Source organism: Alligator sinensis, unplaced genomic scaffold (assembly GCF_000455745.1).
Source record: "Alligator sinensis unplaced genomic scaffold, ASM45574v1 scaffold737_1, whole genome shotgun sequence".
Classification (NCBI taxonomy): domain Eukaryota; kingdom Metazoa; phylum Chordata; order Crocodylia; family Alligatoridae; genus Alligator; species Alligator sinensis.
Window position 1 is genome coordinate 3,383,432 of NW_005841930.1, and position 12,858 is coordinate 3,396,289.

At 40.4% G+C, this 12,858-nt stretch overlaps 1 protein-coding gene across 1 annotated transcript in view; it reads right to left on the minus strand.

The window, feature by feature from the left end:
- Positions 1 to 1,806: 1,806 nt before the first annotated feature.
- FIG4 (FIG4 phosphoinositide 5-phosphatase) overlaps positions 1,807 to 12,858 on the minus strand; it is a 134,939-nt gene continuing 123,887 nt past the window's right edge. Inside the window, exon 23 of the mRNA XM_006019496.3 lies at positions 1,807 to 4,684. Within this exon, the coding sequence (XP_006019558.1) occupies positions 4,507 to 4,684 (178 nt within the window). The 3' untranslated portion in view covers positions 1,807 to 4,506. The remainder of the gene's footprint in view (positions 4,685 to 12,858) is intronic.

Here is a 12,858-nt window from a genome sequence, read left to right on the forward strand (position 1 = left end):
GCAGGCTGCAGGCTGGGCCTCTGTGCCCTGCTGCCATTGCCCTGGGAACCATGAGGCACCATCTTTTGCCTCTTACCACCAACTGGGCAGGGGACACATGGTGCAGCCAGCACGTGGCTCCTGGGGCAAAGAGAGCAGGGCACAGAGAGGCCGAGCTTGCAGCATGCAGGCCACCTCTGCCTTGTGCACAAATCTGGGGGGCACGTGCCCCTCTGTCCCACAATCCGCCTCAGCCCTGGGGCCCCATTCATCCCAGCCCCTGCCCCACTCCCTCCCTTACCATGGGAGCCTTCATCTAGCCCTGCACCCTTTCTCCACCACACTTACCTGCTGGGCACTGCTCTACTTGCCACTGAGTTGCATTCATGGCCACGTGCAGGCTGTGGCTGCTTGTCTGTGTTTGCGCACCCCTCACCCCCTGCAGCAGTAGCCCGAAGCCTGCATCAGGGCTGCCCTATGGTCCTCTATGCTGCCACCACTGTCCCACTGAGTGGCCTGGAGGTAGTGGTGACAGCAGCAGAGTGCAGCCCAAGTACAGGCTCCAAAACCACGTGCACAATTAATGCATTAAAAAAATTAATGTGAACACCAATTAATGTGTTAATCATGCGTGTTAACTGGGATTGACAGCCCTAGAAAAATAAAAAAAGCACTTATTTTTGCATATTTTAAACTGCACTGTATCAGCTCCTACAATAGAGGAATTTAATGAATATAGGTCATAATGAAAGAATGGAATAATCAGTGATAGGAGAAATGCATCATTTGAAAATTCACCTTACCCATCACACTTTCTGCACTTCCTTCTGGTGTAATTTGCTCTTTTAATCCTTTCTTGTGCTTGTAATATTTTCACTGTTGACAATCTGAAATGACTTGCATGAAAATGATTTACCATGCCTTTGCTTTAAAGGTCGGTAAATGCTGATGCCATGGCATTGTGCATATTGCAGGAATCAGATAGGGACTTCAATTTACATAAATTATAGTCAGGCAGAAGAAGAATATTAATTAAGTTTTTAAATATTGTTAGAGTACAGATATCAATAAAGAAATTCAAGCAGGATGCCCAGTGTAACTCTGTAGTTTAGGACATTATATACATCTGTCTATAAGCTTAAAGTTAACTTAAATCTGCTTTCAATTAAAAATAAATGTTATCATTTTACAATAAGCTATCATAATTTTTAAAATCCAGCTATTTACCTAAATACCAGCCTACATGATTGAATCAGACTGCCTATCTGAGGGCTTCCTGTTTAATTGTACTTTAAAATACTGTAGTATTGCATTTAAATATTTTATATATATTCTCTAAGTAGGAGTACTGGTTAGAATCTTTTATTTACTAATACATGGCAGTTTGTTTAAAACATCATTGACATGTTTTTTTTTCCTATTATGATAAGCTTATCTTCAGCTGTAGAAAATGAAGGATTGAAATTGGCATTTAGTTTTTTTTAGTATTAATAATTACCCTTCTGAGCTATGCTTTCTTAGTTTCTCAGAACTGCAAAGAGAGATAGAAGAATTTAAATCCTCCACAGATAAGATAAACTTCTGCTATGTTCTGGTTTTCTGCATGAATAAATCGAACCAATCATTAACAGCTCTTTTAGGATTTTTGAAAATGTTTTCAGGTACTTTAACAGTACAAATAATAATGTGAAACATATTTAGTAGCTATAATCTTCAATTCTATCCCTGGAATTAATAGAAATAATAAAAACTGAAATGAGAACGGATTTTCATTTGGATTAATGTCAACTCCAATAATCAGGTTTGATTTACATTCAGATTTTAATAAACCAAGAAATTAATGGCTATAAGTAATGTGAAGCTTAATACAGTAATAAGATCATACTGCTATAATAATATCTTTACTTCTAGGACTTTCATACAGACAGATCCCCAAAGCTTCTTGTAGACTGGAGTTTAGAATGGAATGAATCTCTATTCAATTCCTTCATATTAGAATGGAATTAAATTCTATTAATTTCCTCAAATCTTTCTGGTATATAGGGTAAAATGGATTTTTTAAATACAAAGTTAATTGTCCTGACATCAACACACGAAAGGTCTCACACCATATTCTACTAAATCCTTTGCAGCAACAGGTTAAACTTGAGAACTTCCCTCTCTGGAAAGAATACAGATGATAAGATTTTCATGGAACAAGACCATCGTTGTAACATTAAGGAAGTGAAAAGACACCTGTTATCTTCCTGAACAGTTCTTACTGGTCTAGATCCAGTGTAAGATAGTCCCTCTGCTTCCTGTAGCCTGAGGGCTGATATGTCAGGCTAGGAAAGAGTAGAGACATAGAAGTATTTAAGCTCTGGGAATATGTTTAATGAAGACTGAAGGAAAATGAAGGCTCAAGCTCAGTTGACTGATGGGTATGCATCCTCATACTATACAGAGTATTTTTCTCAGGACAGGGAAGAATCTGAGCCCATACACCCAGGTTGCACACACTGGTATTTATTTCAGTGCAGTCTCCAAACAAACTCTCTCTTCTGGAGGAAGGAAAACACATTTCTAAGGTCAAAATGAATTAGCCCATTATCAGTTCACAGAGTAAAAAGTGAGAGATTATTAACAGATGAATTAAGAAACCATTTTAATCCATAGGGGACAGAGTCAAAAAACATTTTGCCATTTTATTTCATGAATCCCACTGATCTTACAAAATGCTGTATATACAAAAATAAACATATTATCTCTGACATGGTAAAGTTCTGGTACAGCTGAGGACTGGACTTTTGTGCTACAAAAATAAGTGCTTTCAAAAGACTTACAGAGTCTTCCATCCAACAGCTGAATTTGTTCTGTATACAACAAATACATCTCCTTGTTTGTTGATCCATCTTGGTTGTCCAGGAACAGCTCTATTAAGAAAGTCAAAGGGAAGCTTGTTCTTGGCTAACCCAGCAGTCACCTGAAAGCCTTATTTACATTCGCTGCATTGTAGGTAGTATGTAGTTGCTGAATTATCCTGAGAACCTGAAGACAAGGGATAATCTATCTGCATACTACCTAACAATGAAAGTCCAGAAACTTCTCCATGCAGAGGTACTGCAGATAATGAGCATGACTCATATCCTAAACAGAAAGTACCTGCCTGCCTTGTATAACTTTTTTAAATAAAAAGGAAAAAGAAAAAAGGAAAGGAGACCCATGAAGAGTATGTATAAATGTAACAAGAGATATAAAAGACAAAAGCGTTACAAAACGGACTTGTCACAATACGTTTAATATAACACTAAGAATCCTCCACATTAATATACAAGTAATGGACTGGGGAAAAAGCTTATCTCTATAACTTTAAGAAAACCCCTCTGTAACAATTATGTTACAAGCAGTATTGCTTTGGATTTTTAAAATTTTAAAGTGTGCTCTTTATTTTTATTGCAGGCTTATAGATACTTTAATTATTCTACAGGTTGTAAAGACAGCTGCTTTAATTATTCTACAGTTGTAGAACAGTTTCAGTTTTGCTGCCTAATTTGTGGCTAAATGGCAGTGTTTGTGTGGGTCAACTCAACTCCTGATTTTTAAGCGCAAATAAAAAAATATTTATTTATAAACGAAACACTTTGATTACTTAAAGAACTAAACCCATTGCAAAGAGAGTAAGTTTGCTATGAAAGCGGTAAATTGCAGAGGAAATATTATATTCTCACTACATTAATAGAGGGTACTCATGGAAACATGATCTTAATCTATTTAAAGCTACTTGCATTTGTACAGAATAGACGCAATCTTAATTGAAAACATGGTAGTGCATAAAATGTATGTAATCTCTGAAATCATACAGGCATTCTTGCAAGTTGTAAAACAAAATTTTGTAAAGTTAAACAACTAGGGGTGAAATCCTGACACTACTGAACTTAATGGCAATGCTCACCCCTTCAAAGGTGCCAGAATATCTTTAGCACACCTAAGCTGCATGGTCCACCATTGGTACCCTGCCAGTGTAACCCAATAGAGGTGAAGGTTAAGTTTGTTAAGGTAGGTGAAACTTTTGAATTTGATCCATGAGTCAGACTGACATCTTTTACAACCTTGCAAAAAGCCTGTATTTTGCTAACAATTTCAAAAAACAACAGTAAAATGTTTTTGCTTTTTGACAAGGATCTTTCTGTCATAAGCTAACATCAAAGAAGTGTTTTGATTTCTTTGTCTGATTAAATTAATTTTGTTACATATAGTAGCAGCTTCAGTACCAACAATTTAAATGCTTGATGTTTTCTTTGCACCTCCTACCATATACATACACATAGCTGCAGTTATTCTAACTTAAAATCTATTTTTTTCTAACCGAAAATAGTAAGTTTCATTTTACTGTTGCAAATCACAATAGTCCAGCAATGAAGTCTTCCAAAAACACAGGCCTGATATTATTTTTATCTTAACTACAAAACAGCTGGACTGGATTTCCTTTACAAAGTTATTTATAAATCCACTAGTGCACTGTGTTTTGCAGCTGAATCCTCTTTGTATTTACATGTAACGGTTTCTAATATACTCTCTGTACATAAGGAAGTCATCCTTTCCAAGTTGCTGCATGATCCCTCTGCCAGCCTGGATGTGAGCATGAAAGATCTCAACTGATTTCCTATCAACTTTAGGAGGCTGAACTTCATAAATGTTGTCTTGGGAAAAAGAGGAGATGGGAACACTGTAAAAGTAAAAAGAAACAGCACAATTCAATCATTAAATCAAAAACCTCAAGAAAGAAAAATAGCTTTATTTCACATCCTTTAAAGATAAATCAGAATTCCTGAAAAGAAAATTTCTTACCTAGTAATTCACTTCCAAAGACTGATACCAGCAGTACAGACCTGTATAGCTCTCCCTGCAAGCTAATGAGGTACAATGCCACTAATATTGACCTTCACTTTCTACCATTAGCCCCACCCTTTTTCTCTTCATCGCTCCTCACATCTGTCATAATCAACCAGCTCCAAAGCTGAAACTTTATAACTTAAATAGTAAGAAAACCTAACTAAACTAGCCATTTAGCCAAAAGTAAAAGAATAAATAACCACACCTGTGGACCCAATCTGTAGAAAGGATTTACCAGGTATGAAGTTTCCAAGACATGAACACACATTCCATGAAAATATTAAACCTGACATAAAGCCTAAGTGACACAAGTATTTTAAGCTTTCATTCTGAGGTCCTAAATTCAAAACACAAGGTTCCCAGCCTTTGAGAAATGAACGCTGTTGTCTGGAAGTTTACATAGACACTGGTTACATATCTGGTGCTAAATAGTGACTCTCTTCTGTTAGCTCCAGCATGAATCAAGTTCACTCCAAATTTAAAAGCCAGACTTCTTAACTGCACCTCTGGGGAACAAAAGACTGAAAGATTCCCTCAAAAATCAGCAATGGTACATGTCAATCCATTGCTATGTAAACAGAAGTTTCTGAGCAAACTCTGAAAGTGATAGTGGTGTATATCATTTTCACTCTGCATGTCAAACACTAGCACCATTAACAAACAGCCCTAATCATAAGAGAGGCATCGTTCATACATATACCGTAAGTTTGTTTTCATTGTTAATATTTATATAATTTGTCATTAAAATAATCCTAGAGTTGACCAGTAAAGAGAAGTTGCCATGGCAGAAAATATAAGAGTTGGGGTTTGGATTTGGTAACAAAACACTCAACAGTTAAAAACATTACTATCTAAATGTAGGCCAATTTATAAAAGACCTCTGTCTTGTGTAAATATTTACTGGAAATAAAATTCTGAGATCAACTTTAGATACAAACTACCTGAGGGAATTAAGAGTCATCTACAATATTTGGAAAAAATTCTCCTGTAACTGCTGAGCAGGATGCAAGCAAATGTTTTGTAGTAATTAGAAATTTGGCACAGAGGCTTCAGGGGGAATTATGGTAATTCTTTGCATCACCAGTTTGATACAGTCTGACTCATATCCTAGAAGACAAAACTGATTTACTTTCTGAATTTCTGTTAAAATGAAGAATGCTGAAGCATCTACTTGAGAAAAAAAAGTGTTGAAAACAACCTGGAAACATCATTTATTGGAACATGATTTTAAGTCTGGACAACTCTTTCATCTCCACTCATACTAAATAGCTTTCTTTTATTTTACCTACTGATAATAACTTTGTACTATTCAATTATTTATACTAACATTTTGGTAACAGTCAGTGTTTGGGCAAGAAAGGTCAGCATGCCAGTGTGTTAGGCAAACAAACATGTAGATGTTTGCCTTGTCCTGGATAGGCAATCATAGCATGATAGGAAAGCATAGCAGCACCATGCTGTCAGAACCAATTGTTTTATTTTAGTGATAAAGCAAATTTGGTATTACCTGTTGCAATATTGCAGTCAATGTCACATTTAGCATTGATAGTGTTGAAGTGATGTTGTAGCTATGATGGTCCAGGAAATATGTGGGAGGCAAGAATTTTATGGGTGATGTCTTTTACTGAACTAACTGCATGGTTGGGATTTAGTGAGGAAAGGTATTGTGATACCTGGAAGCTTGTCTAAGTCTATCCCAACAATGCAGCTGGTCCAATAAAAGATATTACCCACAAAAATCCCTGCTTCTTACATGTTCAGCATTATTATTTGTAACATAGTCTTATCTGGAAAACCCAGTCATGGTACTGGGTACTGTGTAAAAACAGAAAAAAATACTCTATTTTCAAAAAGGAAAATTAAAAAAAAAATCCTTTGGTCCAGGTTCCACTGGGCACAGTGAAGTGGGTATAACCTTTGAAGGAATAAATGTGGTTCACAGACTTACAGATGTTCACGATATAAATGAAGAGTGCGCATAGGCTGTTCTAATCCATGGTAATTGGATACAGACCCCAAAGGCTGTCATACTGCTGAGAAAAGCTCGGCTCAGCAGTCCATGCTAACTTCACTCTGTGGGCTAGTGTAGAACTAGACTCTGACCTTGCCCTCCCCTTCTCCTGTGGTTAACTGAGCCTGCAGGAAGATAGGAATCTATCAAGTAGCAGAACAGCAAAATGTAACATCCTTGCACGCACACTGAACATCTGTGCAAGGAACAACCACAATACCATTTTAAGTTAGCAAGTCAATACAATAGAAGTGGTTCAGAAAAGGTCTTGTAGAACTAGACCTTTTCTGAAGGGTATGTGTGTGTGTGTTATTTTAATTCATGAATAGCCAAATGTAGAATTAGACCTTTTCTGAACCACTTTAGAAGTCCTTAAAATAAACAAGACAAATGGATTTGGGGAATCTTATTTTCTTGTGAAAATCAGCTTTAATTTCAGATCAAAGTTCTTTCCAGAAAGAATAGGGGGTTTTTAGATTAATATTTGGAAAAATTACCTGGTTCTGTCCAAAAGGCATCTGTGTTATTAAAAGTGTATTTCCCAATACTCCAATTGCTCTTAATAGCATTAAAAAAATTCTACTTTCAATCCTGGTTGCAGCCATAGTGTAGAAAATGAATGCTACGTGTTAAGAGCTAACAGGAATTTACTGCAATTATGAATATATTTATAGCAGGCATGCAATATAGCAAAAAGGTTTTCTGCAGTCTTCTTTAAATGCTCTTAGTCATGCTGTTCCATTCAATGTACAGGCATGAACTAATGTTTGAGTTAGTCTGCAAACCATGATCTCTATTAAAACCAAGAGAAACCTGCTCCCTTATTTTATTTTACTGTGGTATCATGATAGATGTTCAATGTTAGTTACATTATGCACAACTTCTCATATGTGTTATAAAGGCACTGCACAATCTAGTTCTGATGCAATAAAGAATATTGTGTTTCTTTTTCATATTAAAAGTAGTAACATTTTGTAAGCTTATGTCTGTATTAATTCTTTCAAACTCTGAAACTGGTGTTTTAAGTGACCTGTAACTCAGTTAATACATCTAGACTATTATAATAAAATTACCTACTGCTTTATATATATGGACACTAATGTATTACAGTAAGAGGCATATTTTAGAAGAATACACATGAGCAAAGTACTGAACCAGATAATATTCATGTGATAGCCAATATTGAGACCATTCTATAACTGAGACCACTGTAATTTTGAAAGCTGTAGGAATAAAAGGATCAATGCGATTGATTTACGGCAGCTCAATTTCAAAGGACCTTTGTGCAAGGAATCATTTGTTCACAGCAAATTCCCTGGAAAAGGTAGACAGAGAACAAGTCCAATGACCTAAACCACCAAATATCAGAGGCATTTTCCAAACTACTTGGCTTTTTTTGCTGTAGTGACAATCATTTGTTGCTGAAAGGATAAAAAGCAGAACTTCTCACCCTCATCCTGCTGTTGACATTCTATGGTTATCACTACAGAAAGCATATTCCTTCAATCTCTGTTGTCTTGGTCTTCAAGATTATGACAAGGAGATATGAAATTCATTTCTGACAACAATTCAATCACAGTTCAAAGCCAAAGTACTTTCCCTGATGCAGAAGAATATATCAAACTTGGCAACAGACATACTAAGAAACCGATTTTGCTTGTAGTACTTTGGAAGAGTGTGAAAGTCAAGTACTAGCTGTTCTCTCTTAGATCCTTATGACAATAAGGCCCTGAACCTGCACGTATTTTTGAATGTGCACAAGTTTAACTACATGAGCAATCCCCCAGACCTCAACTGTAATATAATAGGATCGTTTTACTAAAATGTTACTGGGATAATTTTACAATAAGCTAAAAAAGCAAATCTTTGGTTTAAAACAGGTGTTCAGCCAACAGAGCCATGTCATCTGGCCCGCAGGGCTCCTCATGGGTTCAAAAAATTCAGTGGGGAAGCGGTGGCAGCATTAATTGCTGTTCCCTCACTGTCAAGTTTCCAAACCCATGGGAGCCCTGAAGGCCAGACGTGTGGCCCTGAACGCCAGGTCAGACATTTGAGGCCGGAGCAACAAGAAATGAGATCCAGGTATGAGAGCCCAACCAGGAGGCACAAGGCAGTATCCAGGTGCACAGGGCTGCATCTGGGTGCCAAGCCTGCAGATTCAGCCTGCCGACCAGCCCCATGCCAGCAGGGGCAAAGGGCTAAGCACTACTGATTTAAAGCAAAAGACCAAGTACTGTAACAAAAAAGTCTTTCCAAGCCAAAATTTCAAATAAGATATCAACGAGCCTTTTAAATAAGAGAATGCAAAGAAGAAAATAAGTAGTTGTTTTTGTACTGTCTTCATGAAAAATATATTAAAACTCTTTACAATATAAAGGAGAATATAAAAGCTGCCCAGATTAAAATGAAATAATGTAGAGGAGATTTCTATAGCCAAATTCTACCCTCAGTTACATCACTACAACTCCTATGAAGTCTTAACATTTTTAAAGGTAGAAGAGAGCAGAATACTTCTTAGCAGTCTCATTCTGCAAAATGGAAAACAAATACATGCACACTTTTTCAAAATGATCGTGTGTCCATGATAACCCGCCCTCCCTCCCAAATATATGCACATCATTTACTTATGGCTCTGTTCAGAGCTGCTATTGACTGACTACATTAAAAAGTGCCGCATCTCTTTTAGGCTAAGTATAGACAGTCAAAAAGCCTGAGGCTGAATCGATTCAGTCTTTGTAGGTTTGTCTAAACTGCAGAGATTAAACTGACAAGCAAGTGAACAGACATTCACTTTTGATTCCAGAAATTCAGCTACAGGCCTCCAGTGGCTCAGGCCAGAAGCCAGGGGATGCTAGAGCACACCTTCCAGCATGCCAGCCACTGTCAAAGGGAAGGGACTGAAGCTCTAAGCAACCCTGTTCTAGGGTAGGAGTGTGGCCAGGCCCCAGCCTAGGGCTAACACGCTGGAGGGTGGGGGTTTAAAAAGGTAGTGGCACTAAATTCATAAAAGCTTGAAAAAGAACAGTCCTCTCTGAAGCGAGCATGTATTGAACATAGAGATTTACAACCTCAAGTACACAAAAAAAGAACAACCAAAAATCTTTGCCTAAGCTAAGATACAGCCCAGTAAAACACACTGAGAGTACATACAACTTAGTCTAACTTAAAATGTAAACCAAGACAAGGGAAAGCCTTGCATAAGTCTCATGTAATCCTGAGGGCAGAGCGCCTTCTTACAGCCAGGTATTCAAAAGTCCTTCTTGGGGAGTCAGCAGGGGGCCTTAGGTGCTAGAGTGGAGATCCCACAGGCCTCATCTCTACTTGGGTTTTTACAGGAGCGCTTGCACTCCCTTCTTCCCCTTGGGTGCCTTGACATTAGTATGCTTGTCACTTATAGTACCTTTGGCAGGACTCATGCATTCAGTAGGCCTGTGCGGGTAGGCAGCTATTTGATTTGGCTTCGGATCTGGCCGCTTCAGATGCCAGGGATCCGATCCGGAGCTCCGGATTAGTTTCCCACTTTGATCCGGCCGAAGCGGTTCCAAAGCTTCGGAGCCATTTTGGAGATCCGCCAATAGGGTATAATGGGGAATCAATGAAATATCTATAATTTGGTTGTTTTTTGTCTGATTTGGATGAAAGTTGCAGGGGTGGTAGCCTCTGCTGAGAGCATTAAGCCTGCCACGCTTCAAGAAGATTGGTGCAGGGGTTTGGGGGAAACTGTACCCCGAATTTTTGAAAGCAAAACTCATCTCACATTTATTTGGGGCACCAGGGACACACACACACACACACACACACACACACACACACACACACACACACACAACTACTGAAGGCCTGGTTGCTAAGCTAATGTGTTACCAGTTACCAATTAATCATGATTCACTCAGGGACCAGCTCAGTACACAATACCCAGCTACTACATAAGTTAACGAGCAAGGATTAACACCTACAAAACCACACACTAAGTTGAGGAAATAATTAATACAGACAATCAACTGCCCCAAAACAGACACAGTCAGTCCCACAAGCACCCATGTCATAAGTTTTGTCTGTCAGCAGCTAGGGCTGCAGGGCCCCAGTATTCCACTGCACCTATCTCCTTGACAGCTGGCAGGCTTTGTGGTCCCAGCAGGGGCTAGCAGGCCTGCAGCTTTCACCCCGCTGTGCCTTAACAATTCATGTCAACCACGTCACGAGTTTTGCCTGTCAGCAGCCAGAGGTGCAGGGCCCCAGAAGCCAGACTCCCCCTGCACCTATCTCCTTGACAGCTGGCAGGCTTTGTGGTCCCAGCAGGGGCTAGCAGGCCTGCAGCTTTCACCCCGCTGTGCCTTAACAATTCATGTCAACCACGTCACGAGTTTTGCCTGTCAGCAGCCAGAGGTGCAGGGCCCCAGAAGCCAGACTCCCCCTGCACCTATCTCCTTGACAGCTGGCAGGCTTTGTGGTCCCAGCAGGGGCTAGCAGGCCTGCAGCTTTCACCCCGCTGTGCCTTAACAATTCATGTCAACCACGTCACGAGTTTTGCCTGTCAGCAGCCAGAGGTGCAGGGCCCCAGAAGCCAGACTCCCCCTGCACCTATCTCCTTGACAGCTGGCAGGCTTCGTGGCCTGAGCAGGGGCCACCACCCCTGCAGTCTTCAGCCCGCTGCGCCTTAACACACACAGGGTCATCTATGTCACAAGTTCTGCCTGTCAGCAGCTTGAGGCGCAGGTCCCTCCAAACCCCTGTACCTATCTTCTTGAAACTTGGTAGGCTTTGTGGCCTCACCATGGGCTACCACCCCTGCAATTTTCACCCCTGTGGTGTAACACATACATGTGACATGAGTTTTGCTTTCAAGAATCTGGGGTGCAGTTCCCCCTGAAACTGCACCGATCTTCTTCAAACTTGGCAGGCTTCGTGCTCTCAGCAGAGGCTACCACCCCTGCAACTTTCATTCAAATCAGACAAAAAACAACAAGGTTATAGATATTTCATTGATTCCCCATTATATCCTATGGCCGGATCTCCAAAGAGGCTCTGAAGCTTTTCAGAAGCGGTTCAGAAGCTACGAACCACTTCGGAAAGTCCAACGAAGCCAGCACTTCGATCCGGGGATGCTGCTTCGGATGCCACAGCGTCCAAAGCGTCTCCGGACCTGAAGCAGGGTCTGAAGCCTCACACAGCCCTAGCATTCAGTGTCTTTCGTCTCTTCTTAGGTATACCAGTCTCCATAGATTCACAGATGTTAGGGACGGAAGGGACCTCAATAGATCATTGAGTCTGACCCCCTGCATAGGCAGGGAAGAGTGCTGAGTTCAGATGACCCCAGACAGATGCCTATCTAACCTCCTCTTGAAGACCCCCAGGGTAGGGGAGAGCACCACCTCCCTTGGGAGCCCGTTCCAGACCTTGGCCACTCCAACTGTGAAGAAGTTCTTCCTAATGTCCAGTCTAAATCTGCTCTCTGCTAGCTTGTGGCCATTATTTCTTGTAACCCCCGGGGGCGCCTTGGTGAATAAAACCTCACCAATTCCCTTCTGTGCCCCCGTGATGAACTTATAGGCAGCCACAAGGTCGCCTCTCAACCTTCTCTTGCGGAGGCTGAAAAGGTCCAGTTTCTCTAGTCTCTCCTCGTAGGGCTTGGTCTGTAGGCCCTTAACCATACGAGTGGCCCTTCTCTGGACCCTCTCCAGGTTATCCACATCCCTCTTGAAGTGTGGTGCCCAAAACTACACGCAGTATTCCAACTGCGGTCTGACCAGCGCCCGATAGAGGGGAAGTATCACCTCCTTGGATCTGTTCGTCATGCATCTGCTGATGCACGATAAAGTGCCATTAGCTTTTCTGATGGCTTCGTCACACTGCCGACTCATGTTCATCTTGGAGTCCACTAGGACTCCAAGATCCCTTTCTGCTTCCGTTCCACCAAGCAGGTCATTTCCTAGGCAGTAGGTCATTTCCTAGGCAGTAGGTGTGCTGTGCAGCACTTTGCATTTCTCCTTGTTGAA